This window comes from Balaenoptera ricei, chromosome 3, assembly GCF_028023285.1.
Source record: "Balaenoptera ricei isolate mBalRic1 chromosome 3, mBalRic1.hap2, whole genome shotgun sequence".
Classification (NCBI taxonomy): domain Eukaryota; kingdom Metazoa; phylum Chordata; class Mammalia; order Artiodactyla; family Balaenopteridae; genus Balaenoptera; species Balaenoptera ricei.
In genome coordinates this window covers 124,599,941-124,618,415 of record NC_082641.1, presented here as the reverse complement: position 1 = coordinate 124,618,415, position 18,475 = coordinate 124,599,941, and the positions used below count along the sequence as shown (strand labels likewise).

Below are 18,475 nucleotides of genomic sequence, written 5' to 3'. Positions count from 1 at the left end.
CCAAGCTCAAGTCACTGCACTCCCCATGCTTACACTAGACCCTCATTTCTGGGCCCCTGCGGTGCCTCTAGCCTCCCCGTTCACATGGAGCTTTTCTCCTTTGCCAGTGGGGACCTGCAGCTCTCCGGGAGCGCCCACTGCACCTTCAGCACTGCCCAGAAGGCCATCGGGAAGGACAACTTCACAGCCATTCCCGAGGGCACCAATGGTGTGGAGGAGCGGATGTCTGTCATCTGGGACAAGGCCGTGGTAAGGATCAAGGTCACAGGAGGGCATCCAGGGCCAGATCAGAGCTTCCTGCCCCTGCTCCTCTTTGCCCTATGATGGGGGTGCTGGGGGTGCAGATGAGGCCTCATACCTGCCCAGGTGTCTCTGGAGCCAGGTGGCTCAGGTGGTTTGGGAACGTCCCTTCTGGAGTGATGAATCCTGGGGCCTGAGGTTCTGAGGAGGCCTCCTCTAGACTGTTAAGGACTAGGAACCAGAAACACAGATCATTTATCTGATGGTATGAATGATCTGTGCTTAAAATAATAGTGAATTAAAAATTCTTTTGGTTCGGAGGGTTTTATTATCTCTTTTGAAAGGGTTGGATATAACCCTTTGAAATGATAAGCAAGGGGTCTGTGACGAAGACTCAAGTCATTTGCTCACCAAGGAGTGGTGTGTGGCCATCCAGGCTGTACAGGTGATTGATTGTCTGTCAAAGTCTCCTGGCAAAGTGACCTGGTTTTATTTTCCTTGTTTAACATCACAGAAGCTGGAAAAAAAAAAAAAAAAAAAGTCATGCAAATGAAGTCACTTCCTAAGATTTGAGTAAAATTAATACATGACTCATTATTAAGTTGATCACTTCCCTCTGCTTTATTTTTAAAACCCTAAAGACACTCATTTCAGAGCCAAATAGAATACATATCCACACAGTGTAATCCAAGTTTCCCTTTTCTTGGCTCACAGGAAGCTCAAAACTAGATTTTAAACTACATTCTTCTTTCCTTACCCAAGTTGTTTTGTGAAGGAGGAAAGTATAAATATTTTTGTCTCTTCTCTTACAAACTTAGATTTTTTTTTGTCTTTTTTTACATTGTTATCTATTTATGAATGTGTGTATGTATTTATCTTGGCACTATCTGGAACTGTTAAAAAATAATATATATTTTAAAATTACCAACATGATACATGCTCAATAAAGAACATTTGGAAACTACAGAAAAGTACACACATGAAAGAAAACAAAACTCACTTATAATCCCACAACCCAGGGATAACCATTGTTATCATTTGGGTGAGGTTCTTCCATATTTATCCTGTGCCCATGCAAATACAAACATATTATCTAAGATTTGGGCTCATAATTACATTTGTTTTTACTGTGAACTGTCTATAATCCTTTTTGGAGTTAGAAGGGATAAATAAGTAAGTAAATGTATGTACATGTCCAGAAAAAAATGCATACTTCCAGAGCAGTCACTTCCATCTTCTTTTTCTTTCTTTTTTTTTTTTTTTTTTCTTTTTTTTGAGAAGGATAAGTGTTAGCTCTTCTCTAAATGTTTGATAGAATTAAACTGTGAAGACATCTGGTCCTGGACTTCTGTTTGTTGGAAGATTTTTGATTACAGTTTCAATTTCATTACTTGTGATTGGTCTGTTCATATTTTCTATTTCTTCCTGGCTCAGTATTGGAAGGTTATACTTTTCTAAGAATTTGTCCATTTCTTCCAGGTTGTCCAATTTACTGGCATAGAGTTGCTTGTACTAGTCTCTTAGGATGCTTTGTATTTCTGCGGTGTCCATTGTAACTTCTCCTTTTTCATTTCTAATTTTATTGATTTGAATGCTCTCCCTCTTTTTTTTTGATGAGTCTGGCTAAAGGTTTATCAACTTTGTTTATCTTCTCAAAGAACCAGCTTTTAGTTTTATTGATCTTTGCTATTGTTTTCCTTGTTTCTATTTCATTTATTTCTGCTCTGATCTTTATGATTTCTTTCCTTCTACTAACTTTGGGATTTGTTTGTTCTTCTTTCTCTAATTGCTTTAGGTGTAAGGTTAGATTGTTTATTTGAGATTTTTCTTGTTTCCTGAGGTAGGATTGTATTGCTATAAACTTCTCTCTTAGAACTGCTTTTGCTGCATCCCATAGGTTTTGGATCATTGTGTTTTCGTTGTCATTTGTCTGTAGGTATTTTTTGATTTTCTCTTTGATTTCTTCAGTGATCTCTTGGTTATTTAGTAATGTATTGTTTAGCCTCCATGTGTTTGTGTTTTTTACATTTTTTTCCCTGTAATTCATTTCTAATCTCATAGCGTTGTGGTCAGAAAAGATGCTTGACATGATTTCAATTTTCTTAAATTTACTGAGGCTTGATTTGTGACCCAAGATGTGATCTATCGTGGAGAATGTTCCGCGTGCACTTGGTAAGAAAGTGTATTCTGCTGTTTTCAGATGGAATGTCCTATAAATATCAATTAAATCTATCTGGTCTGTTGTGTCATCTAAAGCTTGTGTTTCCTTATTAAGTTTTCTGTCTGGATGATCTGTCCATTGATGTAAGTGAGGTGTTAAAATCCCCCACTATTATTGTGTCACTGTTGATTTCCTCTTTTATAGCTGTTAGCAGTTGCCTTATGTATTGAGGTGATCCTATGTTGGGTGCATATATATTTATAATTGTTATATGTTCTTCTTGGATTGATCCCTTGATCATTATGTAGTGTTCTTCCTCGTCTCTTGTAACATTCTTTATTTTAAAGTCTATTTTATCTGATATGAGTATTGCTACTCCAGCTTTCTTTTGATTTCCATTTGCATGGAAAATCTTTTTCCATCTCCTCACTTTCAGTCTGTATGTGTCCCTAGGTCTGAAGTGGGTCTCTTGTAGACAGCATATATATGGGTCTTGCTTTTGTATCCATTCAGCGAGCCTGTGTCTTTTGGTTGGAGCATTTAATCCATTCACATTTAAGGTAATTATCAATATGTATGTTCCTATTACCATTTTCTTAATTGTTTTGGGTTTGTTTTTGTAGGTCCTTTTCTTCTCTTGTGTTTCCCACTTAGAGAAGTTCCTTTAGCATTTGTTGTAGAGCTGGTTTGGTGGTGCTGAATTCTCTTAGCTCTTGCTTGTCTGTAAAACTTTTGATTTCTCCATCAAATCTGAATGAGATCCTTGACGGTTAGAGTAATCTTGGTTGTAGGTTTTCCCCTTTCATCACTTTAAATATATTATGCTTCTGGCTTGTAGAGTTTCTTCTCAGAAATCAGCTGTTAACCTTATGGGAGTTCCCTTGTATGTTCCCTTGTATTTGTTGTTTTCCCCTTGTTGCTTTTAATTATTTTTCTTTGTCTTTAATTTTTGTCAGTTTGATTACTATGTGTCTCGGCGTGTTTCTCCTTGGGTTTATCCTGCCTGGGACTCTCTGTGCTTCCTGGACTTGGGTGGCTCTTTCCTTTCCCATGTTAGGGAAGTTTTCGACCATAATCACTTCAAATATTTTCTCAGGTCCTTTCTCTCTCTCTTCTCTTTCTGGGACCCCTATAATGTGAGTGTTTGTGCATTTAATGTTTCCCAGAGGTCTCTCAGGCTGTCTTCATTTCTTTTCATTCTTTTTTCTTTCTTCTGTTCTGCGGCAGTGAATTCCGCCATTCTGTCTTCCAGGTCACTTCTCCGTTCTTCTGCCTCAGTTATTCTGCTATTGATTCCTTCTAGTGTAGTTTTCATTTCAGTTAGTGTATTGTTCATCTCTGTTTGTTTGTTCTTTAATTCTTCTAGATCTTTGTTAAACATTTCTTGCGTCTTCTTGATCTTTGTCTCCATTGTTTTTCCGAGGTCCTGGATCATCTTCACTATCATTATTCTGAATTCTTTTTCTGGAAGGTTGCCTATCTCCACTTCATTTAGTTATTTTTCTGGGGTTTTATCTTGTTCCTTCATCTGGTCCATAGTCCTCTGCCTTTTCATTTTGTCTGTCTTTCTGTGAATGTGGTTTTTGTTCCACAGGCTGCAGGATTGTAGTTCTTCTTCATCACTTCCATCCTAAGCCATGCATTTAACCATTTTCCCTGGGTGATGGTGACAGCCCCGCTGATTCTGTAGCTTGCTGGGTGGACTTCTGTGCTCACCACCTCAGAGGTCCCTCTTTGTATATGTGGGCCTTTGTGGTCCCCCTGCTCTGAGCTTAGAAGCCCTAGATGCACCATTTTGTGTGTGTATGTCTCAACAGGCCACGGGGAAGATGGATGAAAACCAGTTCGTGGCTGTGACAAGCACAAATGCTGCCAAGATCTTCAACCTGTATCCCCGCAAGGGAAGAATATCTGTGGGCTCTGACAGCGACCTGGTGATCTGGGATCCAGATGCTGTCAAGATCGTCTCTGCCAAGAACCACCAGTCGGTAAGACCTGAGCAGGTGGGAGTGGAGCAGAGTGGGGAATGTGGGCAGGGAACATGGTTGTGAGAGACGTGTGTTTGTGGTGAACCAGGATAGTCAGACAGGGACGTGTTGCAATAACACACCATCCCCAATTCCCAGGGACTTAAAACCTCAACAGTTTCTTTCTCACTCCTGCTTTCCAAAATGGGCCAGCAGAGGAGAGAGGCTCTGCCCATCACAGTCACTCAGGGTTGGGGGCTGGTAGAGGCACCAACTCTACACGTGCTATGATTGCTGAGGCCGGGGACCAGGACGTGGCTCTGAAAGCTTTTCCAAGATATCACTTCCTCTCACCCTGCACTGGCCAGAGCCAGGCCGGAGGCCATACTTTACTCCAGGAGGTCAGGAAGTACAAGGATACCTTGTGCCTAGAAGGAGAAAGAACGGGAAAAAAATTGGTGAACAGCTCTGATGACTTCCTCATGAGGAGTTCCATGTGAAAGATGATAGTTAAAGCCCGGTACCTAACAGAAAGGGTTTTAAAAATACAGTGCTTGTTAGTAAAAAGGGTATTTTTCAAGTACTTATGTTTCGGGCACTGTGCTTTTAATTTGTTGAATCTTTGTAACAGTCTTCTTCAGGTAGGCACTATTATTAAGGAAGTGGAGATGCAGAGAGATTAAATAATTTATGCAGCAAGTAAATGGTGAAGCTAGGATTCAAACCCAGATAACTTGACCCCAAACTGATATCCTTAACCACTTTTCAATAATGCCTTGCACTTATTGAATAAATGAAGGAGGTAGGGAAGAAGCCCATTTTGGGTGGTAGTGGCATTTGCTTCAACATTGTGTCATATTACATTGTTTAATTTCGAGCTAGTGGGGATTTAAGGGTCGTGTAACCCATCTTCCCAGTACAAGGTGGCAAATACACCATCTCTGGTAGTTATCCACCTTCTCTTCGAACACTGCCAGTGACAAAAATATTCTTCTACATGAGGGAGGACCTTACTTAAGATTGGATGCTCCTCTTCACTAGGAAGCCCACTCTTAGCAAGCATCTGTCTCCCGAGGCCTCCACCCACTAAAGGCTTGCCGATGCTTTGTAAGCTGTTCCTGGCTTACCTGGTGAATCAGTTCCTAGTGATGCTGAAGGCAGGATCCCAAGCACAGGAGAACCGCGTTCCTCGTTCTGTCCTTACTGCACCCATAACCAAGGCTTTGTCCCTCGCCCCTGTCTCTAGGCCGCAGAGTACAACATCTTTGAAGGGATGGAGCTGCGCGGGGCTCCTCTGGTGGTCATCTGCCAGGGCAAGATCATGCTGGAAGATGGCAACCTGCACGTGACCCAGGGGACTGGCCGCTTCATTCCCTGCAGCCCCTTCTCGGACTATGTTTACAAGCGCATTAAAGCCCGGAGGAAGGTGAGAAGCAGGCAAAGCCCAGAGGTGGGGGTGGATGGGCTCTGTGTCCCCTTCAGCACAGGGAAAGGAACCATGAGATGGGGAAGGGGTCTGTGTGCTCTAGATCCTCCCAAAGAAATTCACAGCCACGATCTCTTCCCGAAGGACCATTGCACAGATTTAATGGACTATAAAAGGGGGTTTCAAAAACTTTCTTGGCTAAAGAAAGCTTTTTTGCAAACGATTTCCCCCCATTTTTAGAGTGCTTTTCCTGAAAGTAAGTAAACATTTTAATAATTCAAAATCAAGTCTGTATCTATTTTTTGTTAATAATTTACTCTTCAAGGCTTGCAAAGAGAACCAGCAGACCACACCCACCCCTCCCTGTTCCATCCCACATCTGTCTGGTGCTGCTCCATTGGGGCAAATGTTTATAACTCTTTTAGCCAGTTCTGTGGTTCATATAAAATCGTATTTATGTCCCTGATTTCACAGATAAATAGGTAGATGCATACACAGCCATATGGGTACATGTTTATGTACATGTCTACCTACCTCCCTACACGTTACAGACAGAGTAGCTGTAGCTGATGGAGGGGTGAGGCCCAGAACTCTGTCTTTTCAGCTCCCTCTCCTATCCCCACACTCATTTCCAGGTCGCCTTCCTGTAGGGAAACCTTAGGGCTCCTCACAACAGGGTTTGACCAGCTCTGGGATTGTGGGATTTGAGCCGTGGTACTGACCTCGTCTGTTAGACAGGATAAAGTCATCTGTGCACATGGGATGGGGAAGATGGTGGGGAGAGGAGGAGGAAGGGGGGTCCCTTTGTAAGTCACTGGGGGCCAGGCCAGAGGAAACAGAACCATGCCACGTCTGTGCCTGGACCCACCCCAGGGGTTCCCAACTTCCCTGCAGAGTACGTTGCCTGGGAAACAGGCTCCGAAGGGGAGATTTTCACGCAGGAGGCTCCTGGGTGTTGCTTTCAGGGTCACCCCTTGTGCAAAATGAAGGAAGCAGAACAGGGCAGAAGGAGAAGTCAGGCTGGGATGCAGCTGTAACCAAGGCCTCAGCTGGACCTCAGCTGGGCTGGTCCTTGAAAGGGGTCTGGGCCTTATATTCACTCCCTCCGCACCAACCCCCCCTCGCAACCTACAAACCAGTATGGGATGTGGGCCGCCCCGGAGCAGAGGATGGGGCTTTGGGCTTAGCGGTTCTCTTCATCTGAGGGCAGTTCTTGGGTGGGACTCCAGTGAGCCCTTCCTACTGCCAACACCCGCACCAGCAGGGAGAATGAGTCTTCACTCGTGGTGACATTGGGGTGGGGACTTGGAGACAGGAAATGGGTGCCCACTGCAGTACCTCTTAGAGAATCACAGAAACTCAATATGTAAGTGCCCTGCCTGACTCCCAGACCCCAGTAAGTGGTCATCGAGCCTCTGGGTGGATGTTTGCAACACAGGGGGGCCTTCCCATCTCATGAGGCAGCTGCCCACCCCTGCCTGTGAGGACCAACTTCTTTTTTTTGTCTGTTTTTGTTTTCAAATTTAATGTTTTATTGGAAGGGGAACAGATAATCCAATCAGTTATAAAATCAAAAACAGAGGATTCTAGAATTATGATGGAGACATAAACATAAATTGAAATAAATTATTCAGAATTCTGAGAAACCTTTTTTGTGCAAATAGCCCCAGCATGATCTCGGTTGTCCAATTACTGAGCTCATATTTGGGGAGTTCCTTGTAGTTTCAGATGTAGGGTTACCGAGGCAGTTGTTGAGTAGAAGCCAGAGAGAATCCATATCTTCCAGAGCCCAGTGGGTGGCAGCAGCTATATCCATGGCCTCCATAGGAGAACGAACTTCGTTCTTCTGGGCTCAAGTCTACCTCCTGCAGCCCACCAAGCTCAGTTCTGCTCCAGGCACCTGCACAGAATGAGTTAAACCCATCTGAGCGTTCCCAAAGTCATCTGTCCTTCGGTCTAAATATCCCTGCAGCCTTCCGCTATTCATTCATGACAGTGCTCTAAAGCCCTTCACCATTCTGCTCTCTTTATGAGTGATATTTTAAAGGTAGCTAGTATGGAGTAAAATTCCACACTCCAGTTTTGGCCTAATAGAGAAGAGAATGAAACTCAAACATCCTAGGTATGAGCTTTGTATTTCCATGAATGTGACTTAGCCTCTGGACCCCAAGAGATGTTAATGAAATACAGTTATTGGTCCAGGTTTGGGGGGAGTACAGATATAGTCATCATCTCACCTGAATCATTAACATCTGCAAATTTGGTGAGCTTTGCCTCTGCGCCTGCACCTGAGTCACTGACAGAGGAGAGGGAAGCCTCTGTGGCCGGCTTCCTTGGAGTCTTACAACGAGCTGTCCTGTGATGTCAGCTGTCGGCGTGTCCTCATTGCCTCACCTCTGGGCAATGATAAGAAACAGGCAGAGGTGGTGCGCCGGCTATTCTGCTGCCTTGGGTGGTCTTGCAGTGTTTGCATAATAGACTGTGAGCACCTTTGGGGGAGGCGCCCTGTTTCATGGGACCGTGAGCTCTGGTTCCACCACGCCTGGCCTCTGCTGATGTTGTTGGCGGGTTCCACGGTCCCAGGGCAAGTGCCGTGGGACCACAGCCAGAGGCGGGGGTGGGGGGGGTCAGACCCACTGAACGAGGACAGTCATTTCAAGGCTGCCGCTTTTGATCTGTGCTGAGGAGCGTGAGGATGGAGCTCCCATGCGGTCCTTGCCAGCACTTACGACCTTATCTCAAACTGCTACCCTTCCCACCCGCTCTGCTCCGGCCGCATGGGTGGTGGTTCTGTTTGATGACGTTCCCACTGTCAGTTTCCTCTGCTGAGAACACTGCCATCCACGCCTCCCCCAGCCTCCTCCCTCCCTCCCTCCCTCCACCCTGGCCCCACCAACAAGCTCCTTTGGTCCTTAAGATAGAAGCTCATCTATTTAGAGAGGCCTTCACCCGCCACCTCCATGGTCACTGTATCACAACACCCCACATTATTTATTTTATACTGCTTCTCCTTTCCTTAAAATAACCTTTTAATTTTTTTTCCAGTTTTATCGAGATGTAATTGACTTGTGCAGCACACACATAAGTTTGAGGTGTACAGCATAATGGTTTGACTTGCACACACCATGGAATGATGACCACAATAAGTTTAGTGGACACGATCATCTCATATAGATACAAAATTAAAGAAATAGAAAAAAGATTTCTTTCCGTGTGATGAAAACTCTTAGGATTTGATTTGTAGCGTACAGCAGGGTTAAATATCTTTATCATGTTGTGCGTTGCATCCCTAGTAAAAATAGCATGATTATTACTTTCTGGCTCTCACTACACACACTTAATTCACTGCCTCCTCTGTGCTGCCTAGAACACACCCTTAACCGTTGAGGGAATAAACGTTGGTGCCCGCTTTCTCTGCTGCAGATGGCGGACCTGCACGCAGTTTCCAGGGGCATGTATGACGGGCCGGTGTGCGACCTGACCACCACGCCCAAGGGGGGCACCCCCGCCGGCTCCACCCGGGGCTCTCCCACGCGGCCCAACCCGCCTGTGAGGAACCTCCATCAGTCCGGATTTAGCCTGTCAGGTGAGTCGGAGAGGCTGATGGTGAAGGTAGTGAAACGGGGAGGACGGAAGGGGGAGGGGAAGCTCAGCGCTGCGAGGTTAGCGGTGATGCGGGGAGCTAACCCAGATTGCCTTCTAGGGAGACGGCCACTGGGCCTCAGGCTGGGAGGTTTGCTGAACCAAAGAGAAGTCCTGGTGGGAAAGGAAGCCAAGGCCCAGCCAGGTTAAAGATCAGGTTTAAGTGATGGCCAATTCTGCTTAGAGATCACACCGGGCGGGGCCGGGGGCGGGGCGGGGCCGGGATGGTTTCCTTATGAATTGAGCGTGATTTTCTGCGTTAGACAGAGAGTCCTGCAGTATGCTTTGTTTCCTTTGTTTGCCCAGGTTACTAGATAGCTCAGATTATTTTTACGCTCAAATTGCAGTAGCTTCTTCTAATCTAGGATTTTAATTCTGTTCTCCCCTTCCTTGTCATGATAATAATGCTAGCAATTAACTGAACATTTACCATGGCTTAGCTGTATCATGAATCTTTAAGAACTATGATATTCATAGAAAATATTCAATGGCTCAATAACCAGTAGTCTTAAAATGGGGAAAAATAAGTGTAGACTTGCATCACTATGTTGAAAATTTTAAAGTGAGGGAAATGACATGACAAAAAAGGAAAGAGACATGTAAAGGGACAGTGTGTGGGGAAGGGAGAGGAGGAAGAAGTGGGAGAAACAGGAAGATAGGGAGGAAAAGACATAACGGGGCCATAGGGGAGGAAGACAAAGGAAAAGTGCTAAAAGTTAAGGTGACGTTGTCAGAGATCACATATGCTAGTTGCCAGAAATTTTTCAGTGTTTTTGCCATTTTTCATTGCTCCCTGGCCACCGTCACCGGTAAAGTTTTTTTGGCTCCTTTCTGAAAGGACATGAGTGCATATCATATCAGTGTTTCCTTTTAGCTGCGGCCCCAGGCCAGACTATCACCACTGCAAGTTGTGAGACACTGGGCAAGTTGCCTAACCTCCCACAGCCTCAGTCACCTCCTCTGTAAAATGAGGTAATAACAGTACCTGCCTCAAGGATAGTGGTGAGGACTGAATGAAATGATCTGACGAGTATTTCAAATGTTGCTTGTCACAATGAATGTGAGCAGCTATTTTTCATGTCATTCCCGTTGTTCTTTTTATTATCATTGTTATGATGCCGAGGGTCCGATGAAATCCAGTAAGACCCTGGCTTTTCCTGGCAAAGGCTTGTTTTCAGGATGGTGGGTATGAAAAGCCTGGAATAGCTGTGACAGACTGGAATGGAAGTTTCTTGGGAGATGAGGAAGGCATTTAATATCTTACACTCTTCAAATTAATCCATTTTCTCTCTTGTCCACACCCCCCTGTCTCTCTCCCTTTTTAATCCATGGGAACTTATTGCCACCTGCAGGCACCCAAGTGGATGAGGGAGTCCGCTCGGCCAGCAAGCGCATCGTGGCGCCCCCTGGAGGCCGTTCTAACATCACCTCCCTGAGTTAAGCGACCCCTCCCCTAAAGAGAGGGGCAGAAGCAAGAAGCGATTCTTTTGAAGCCAAAATGGTACACCGATATTTAAGAAGGAAAGTGAATCCAAACAGTTTCGATCTAAAGAATCAATAAGCCTCAAGCCTTATGTTTCTCCAATGTTAACGCTCGCTTGCCTAGCTTTACGAATATTGCTTTGTTTTCTGTTTATGCATAGCCTTGATTTGTTGGACGCCCCTACCCCCCCATTTACATGCATGCAATCAGACAGGCCACTAAGGTAAAAGCATCCGCTATATAGTGTTGAGCGCGTGTGTAGTGCTGCATCTTACGACAAGGGGACATACAAAGCTGGGACATCAGGAAAATGAACGAAAGGGACGCCGGTTATTTGGGTTGAGTGGGTGGTGGGAGCCCAGAGTAAGGCAGAGGGCTCAGAGGGACTGGGGTTGGGTGTGTACGGGGGAGGCGGGTGGGTGAGCATAAGGGCTCTTGTGTATTGTGTTGATGAAGTACATTGATTTCCACGGAAGATGGCCACTCGGGGCAGCTGTCACGCCATCACGGTCCCCTGGGGTCTGCGAAGAAGGCAGGCAGTCTTCGGGTTCCGGACTTTGTCACATCCCCTCCTAGTAGATTTTATCCCTTGGAACATTTTATTAAGACACCAAAACCCAACCATTGCTTCCACCTGCTTGGTCGTGCCAGTGTTTGGTCGGGCCTCTTTCTCACTGTTGCTTTCAAATTCTTCTCTTTCCTGGGTTGGGAAGGAAGAGGGGAGAGAGGAAAAGACCTCTCTCTTCCTCTTGCCCTCCCTGCCTCTTTGGTGCTCTTAAAAGGCAGCAGCTGGGAGCGCAGCACAGGCCCTGGGGGGAGGGCAGCCACGCTTAAATAGCGCCTCTCTCTAAACACGCGTTGGAGCTCACCTCTCACCGCTCTTTGCAAACCGAGGCAAGCAGGGGGCTTCTCGACTTAGGACTGGAGCTGAGATGGGCTTCTCTTGCCAGGGGTGAGTGATTCTCTTGATCTCCTAAGATCCAGGCACATCCATGATTGAATATGATTTTTTTGTCGTTATTGTTGAAAATTTGTTTGCTTAGATGTTCCCTAGCTTTTATTACTAATAGGGAATCTCAGCTCCTATGGGAGGCCAGCAGGGATGTGGGAGAGCCAGTCTGGAACAGAAGGAGCACGTTCTGTGGCCGTGGTTCTCTTTGTCGATTCTGAACCATCGCTTTCCCCTTCCGTTAGCATATCCTTCAGGGGAACTTTTTGTTTTAGTACCAGAATCTCCCAGTGAGTGGAAGTGACATGACACGTAAAGGAAATTAGCATAAAGCATTGGCATCCACCTTGTCTGTCAGACATGAATGTCCAATTCCCTATCATGCCACTTCTGCAAATTCAGCTTTGGAGCAAGTTCTGTGAGCCCAGTGAGAATCTGTAGAATCAAGAGGCCCATATGCAGGAAAAATAGATTCAACCTGGGATCAGACTTCGGTGCTCAGGGGATCCAGCTGGTAGATCCCGCAAGTCTGTGTACTAAATACTTTCAAGAAAAGAGCAGACCTCGAGCACCTTTCAGGTGCTTAGGAGAAGCCATTATCTCTGCAGGTTTTTAATAAGACCAGAGAAAAGGGGACACGTGGCTAAAAAGGAATTTGGAAATAGCCAAGGGAGAGGATTTCCCTAGCAAGCTACTTTCTGTTCTAATCATGAAAAAGATGATTTCCCTTCATAAAAGGAGTCTTGCTGTTTTTAAGGCTTTTTCATGGTGCCTTTATTTTAAGGGAAACTTAAGTGAAGGGGAGGATGTAGCTCTTGATTTATAACTCAAAGATTTGGGGGCCTGTGGTACAGCAGAACTCAGAGTGACAGTTTTGCAAGCAGAGGAGCAAGTCAGATCTGAAGCATCTGTATATATGCCTCATTGGCTGGGCTGGGCTTTAGGATACGTTGCAGTACCAGCTATAACCACCAGACGGAGGAAAAGACACGTATATGACTCTAGTCCGAGCATCCACTTGTGTGCCCTCTGCTGCTCTTACCCGGCCTGAGTCCAACTCATCCTCCCCATGACCTCTCTGTGCTTTGAAAAATAAATCTTTCATGGCCAAGTTGGTTGCACTTGGGACTTCTGAATGAAACACTCAACCAGAACTTTATATTCTACACAAGTTTCCTATGCTGTAGGAACAACCCCTATATGCCTTCACGATGGGCAACAACAGTATCTGAGGAAGTCTCCCTGTCTTCATGTACTATTAGTAACTTTCCAAGCATAGAAAGTTCTGAGAATTCCAAGAAAACTCCCACCATATTCTTGACTTTGATTTCTGATGCCTTGTTACTTAAGTTAAAATTTATATTCAAACGTGCCCTGTTCTGTGAGACCCGTTAAACAGCCCTGTCCTAAGGGTTTAGGAAGAGAACATGGAGGTGAGTCACAGCCCTGTCCTAAGGGTTTAGGAAGAGAACATGGAGGTGAGTCACAGCCCTCTCAGAATTCTCTGGCATCTCATCCGTGTGTGGGAGGCCATGCCGGGTCTTCCGTCTCCCCCAAGCTTTCCTTTGCTGTCTCATCTCTTGGCCTGGCCCCTCTCCAAGGGGGGGGATGGCAGTCACCTGGGCTTCTCGCTGGGCCGCCCACCATCTTGGGTAGTTGAGAAGGTATTAGTAGAACTGTTAAATCAGCTGCCCCACTAGAGATATTTCCTCTTAAGTTTTCTAAAGATGGCGGTGTTGTAGTTATCCCGAGAACGGGTTTCTTCAAAGTCCAGTCATCCTATGGCCTTTTTCTTCATGATTCCACGCAGAGAGTCATGCTCTGCTCCACAGGCCTCAACCCCAAGCCTGCACTTGGGCTCCCCCTGAGAAATCTTCCCAGCATCTTCCTGCCACAGCTTCCCAGGCCTTCTCCCCTGGAAAACTCCAGCTCGAGTCCCAGTGTACACATGGGCTGTCCTGAGCAGCCAGCATCCCTTGTAAGTTCCCTCTTTGGAAATGGTGTGTGGGTGTGTTCAGTTGTGTCTGGTGACTATGGACAGACAGTAAATCTCCCTGTGATCTGTGGTAGCTGTGAGGCAGCTCTGGAACGCAAAGAGCTGTTTGCTTTGAACCGTGAAGAAAACTGTGTTTTGAGTTTAGCTGAGATTAAGAAAAAAAAGTTCATCAAGTGACTGTTAATGTAAACCTGGTTATTAAAATAACTATAAAATCGCAGCTGTCGTTGTGTAGCCTTCTTCTGTGTGTGTCATTGCCGGTCGACCTAAAGTGTGACAACTGCACCATAGAACTGACAGGGTTAGTAAGAGGGCACATCTGATGTAAACCCTGAGAAAATTTGGGAGTTTCTCTCTTTTCAGTTGAGCTTGAGGTTTTGTTTTGGCCACAGAGTTAGATGACCATTATTAAAACTTTGGGGAATAACTAATTTTTTTTAATGTTCATCAAATTTAGCATTAATGTACAAGGCCATTTGGGATAAATCTAGTTGAGTACAGAACAGATCCTGAAAAGTTTTGTTTGTTTTGGGTTTTTTGCTTGTTTGTTTAGGTCATCCCCTTAAAGCATTTTCTGCTTCTTTCTAAAAGCTTGGACTTGGAGAAAATTCAAACAAAGCATGTTTCAAAGTATATTCTTTAGCAGACTGTTCCCAAGGTGTCTAATGAGTGTGGGGAAAGGATTGTTTAGTACAATAATCTGAGAGATTTAAAGTACATATCGTCAAGTTAAAGTCTCTGAGAAATTTTATGTCTTTGAAAATTTGTCCACCTTCTATATCATCTTTTACGCTCTGCGAAACCTGTTCTACTAAACCCTTTTGGGGAAACACTCCTGGATCCAATTAGAATTTATGCAGGGCATTTTTCATTGCAAATGTTAGACGTGTATAGGCAAAGAAAAATTTTTGGAAAGGGTTTTTTAAAGTCTGGTGTAACTGAAAACTTCAGGGATAGATTTGGGTAGATTGGAGCATAGCTGGATCGAGAATATTGTTTCTCTCCATCTCTTAGCCCTGCTTGCCTTTAGTAAGTGCTTCATTCTTAGGAAAGCTCTTTCCGGGTGGGAGCAAAACTGACCATCAGCGCCTCCAAGTTTGCATTTTTTTACCTGCTTAAGAGATTTCAGGGGGAGAGAGGTTCTCTCCGTAGTGCCAGCCAAGGAGACTGATTCTGATTGGTCCGGCTTGGTCACGTGCTCACCATTGACCTCGGCACTGTGGCCTGGAGGCTGGACTGATTGGCCACACCTGGTAACACACCCGGCCCCTGAGCCACCTGAACCACGTGGACTCTCCGTAACTCGAAGAAAATCAATTTGTGATCCCAGAAGAGGAGGGCATGGAAGCTAGGCAGATAAACACGGCAGGGGGCCACGGCACCGTTCTCAAGCCTGCAGGGCACGAATGTTTTCTCAGCACAGTATCTGTGTGTAGGCTGGGGCAGGTGCGGAAGAGGATCAGGGGATGGTAGTTCCTGGTGAATTGCTTTTCTGTGTGATGAACCCCCCTTGGTTTGGCAGAACAAGGCCGTCCATACAGGAGCTCAGAGTGATAATAGCTTTTAACACAGTAGCTCAGAAACCACGTCAGAAGCTACTCTGAGCGTATAAGGAATTATTTCAGTTTGACGTTCAAGGTTTGATGATTAAGAAGCTTTTGCCCATAGTCGCATTTTGTGGCTTGAACTCAGGACTGGTGAAACACCTCTCCCTGCTCATGACCATGGCAGCAGCTGAGCTCTGCTTAGGATTAGCTTGGGTGTAAAGGGCAGGGTCAGTGCTTAAAATGATCTCAGCCTGCAGGGCTCTAAAAGGGATGAAGCAGTTTTTTTTGTTTTTGTTTTTTAAGTTAGTGCAATTCACACATTGAGTTTCACACTTCTGCGGACTGGAGGTATTCAGGGCCGAATCACATCCACCAGGTGGGGAATGAGAACACTGAATAGGAATAACAAGGTCCCTCTGGTTTTGAAGAACTTTCTGGAATCAACTCCGCTACCATCAAGCTATCACAAGGAGAACACCAACCATGAGCAGGAAATGGGATGAAAGGGCCAAAGCAGCCTGCAGGAATGAGGTTGCATCCTTAAGGCTGGCATTCCTCAGAATGGAAGGTCTAGATCCTGCCCTGTGATCGGTGGATGCTGAGAACAAGATAGGACACTTCCCATGACCTGGACAACAGAGTACTCTGCATGCAGGACTTCAGAGCCCACAAGACTTACGAGAACCTATCCCGGGAACCAGCTAGCCTGTGGCTGCTAAGCTGTTGTGGGTCTGAGAGGTGACTGGAAGGCCCCTTGATTCTCCCCTGAGGCAGAAGTTGCTTCTGGCTGCAAGAGTTCAGAGCTGTCTGTTAACCTTCCTGTCCGGGGATATGGGCCTTGGACCATCCACCTGCTGCTTGGGTATGCGGAACAGGACAAAGATGTGGAGGGGTAAGAAGGCAGAGTGCTGAAAAAAAGAGGTGCAGGGACTCTCCATGGCCTTAAGGTCATAGTGAAAGGCAAAATCCAGAATTCTGGGCTGTGCTTCCTTAGGTGTGAATACTGGAGGAGTCAGGTTTTCAGTTTCTACACATATGGAGCAGCTAGATTGTGCTGCATTTCATAGTTCTAGAACATCATCTCTAACATTACATAGTTCTAGAACATCATCTCTAACATTTCATAGTTCTAGAACATCATCTCTAACGTTCCATAGTTCTAGAACATCATCTCTAATATTCCATCGTTCTAGAACATCATCTCTAACATTTCATCGTTCTAGAACATCATCTCTAACATTCCATCGTTCTAGAACACCACCTCTAATATTCCATAGTTCTAGAACATTATCTCTAACATTTCATAGTTCTAGAACACCATCTCTAACATTTCATAGTTCTAGAACACCATCTCTAACATTCCATAGTTCTAGAACATCATCTCTAATATTCCATAGTTCTAGAACATCATCTCTAACACCAGCTTGTCTCTGGTAAAGGACATTCCTCACAGCAGGAAATGAAAATAAGAACAGGTGACTTTGACCCTACCCCTAGGGGAAACGATTACACACACACACACACACACACACACACACACACACGGCTGACAAAGAAGGAACAGTGGCTTATGGTGTACAGAAGACATTTTAATACACACAGGCACACTGACAGTACATATGCTACAGCTCAACAGAAGCACAGATTTCCCATCCAAGGGCTACCTGTTCACAACAGCACAGTTTGTGAACTGTGTTTGGATTTTTAACATCAGTGTTAAATATCAGACACACTGAGATTGTAAGAAACGGTAATCACAGGCACAGTTTCTAGGAAACAGGAATTTGTGTCGACAGAATGCAGGGACAACTGGATACTGAAACAGTTCACTGCTTTTCATGCCTTTTCATTCAGCCCTTGAAGAATTAAAGCCTTAGCATTACTGTGTCAGCCAAAAGCAGCAACACTGGCCCCTGCTAGCTATATGACCCACTCTTTCTCCCTAGTTATTTATTCATCCATCCAGTCTAGAAAAGCTATTATGATATGAAGTTTACTTTTTTCTGGTTAAAACTTTACTATCTGAAGCAGCCTAACCCTAATAAATCAAGTTACCCTAATTAATGGAGCAATGCTCTGTGTGGCTTGAGATTCATTCCTGCCCTAGCAATGCCCTCAGCCAAAACCAGTGCTGCCTTTGGGGGTGTGAGCCATTAGCAAAGCCTTTTCTTCCATGGAGTCCGGGTCATGGCCAGGGTCACAGGGCCGCCCCACCCATCCACTAGCGGTCCCCGTGGATGCACAGGGGTGGGTGACCCTGCTACAGTGCCAGAGGGTTAGAACCAGGATGCTCCTGGTCTTCCAAACCTGCTCACTTTTCAGATGTTCCACACAGGTAAGGGAGGAAGCTGTGAGGAGGAAAAGATGCCAGAAACGCTGGACAAAAGGAATTAAGAGTCACCCTGTTTTCTAAAATGCTTAGCCCCTGAGCCTTCGTTGTCACAAACCTAGATGAGATATGTAGGGTAGTAAATTTTAGCCCAAGTTATGGAATAAAACCAAAGGATCTGATTTCAACAACTAGCAATCATGGTAAGGATTTAAGAATTCTTCTATTTTTTGGAAAACATTTTTGTGCTAACACTCAAAATGTCCAGTGGTGGGAGGTGCTTAAAATCAACCATTCTGTACTGATGGATGCAATGCTTTTTCTTTTCTAATTTGAAATATTACATGGTGGGTCTGTAACCTGATTAGGACTGGAAATCCATCTTACCTCTCTAGTCAGTGCATCCATGGTTCTTGACAGCCCGTAAGGGTGCTGTAGGCATGGAATCAGGTCATTGGAAGTAAAAACTAGGGATTCAACCTACAGAGGTTGTATTGGGTTCCTATCCCATTATAAACTGTATAGATGTGAAATGGCACAAATGATTAACCCCCATCCCAATGGAGACCCTACCAATCCCATTGCACTTGGGTAAGTGTTTCCCAAAGTCTCTCCTTTGGGATGATATATATAAGGTCAGAGCAAGAGAAAGAATCAGGTAACAGGGGGCTTCCCTGGTGGCGCAGTGGTTGAGAATCTGCCTGCTAATGCAGGGGACACGGGTTCGAGCCCTGG

The 18,475-nt window shown here is 45.1% G+C and overlaps 1 protein-coding gene across 2 annotated transcripts in view; it reads left to right on the top strand.

Annotated features, from left to right (window-relative positions):
* The window catches only part of DPYSL3 (dihydropyrimidinase like 3), a 114,446-nt gene extending 100,362 nt beyond the window's left edge, over positions 1-14,084 (top strand). For both annotated transcript variants that reach the window (XM_059917424.1, XM_059917425.1), the window contains exons 10-14: positions 108-249; positions 4,219-4,389; positions 5,615-5,794; positions 9,218-9,380; positions 10,789-14,084. In XM_059917424.1, the coding sequence (XP_059773407.1) occupies positions 108-249; positions 4,219-4,389; positions 5,615-5,794; positions 9,218-9,380; positions 10,789-10,877 (745 nt within the window). In that variant the 3' untranslated portion in view covers positions 10,878-14,084. The remainder of the gene's footprint in view (positions 1-107; positions 250-4,218; positions 4,390-5,614; positions 5,795-9,217; positions 9,381-10,788) is intronic.
* The last annotated feature ends 4,391 nt before the right edge of the window (positions 14,085-18,475 follow it).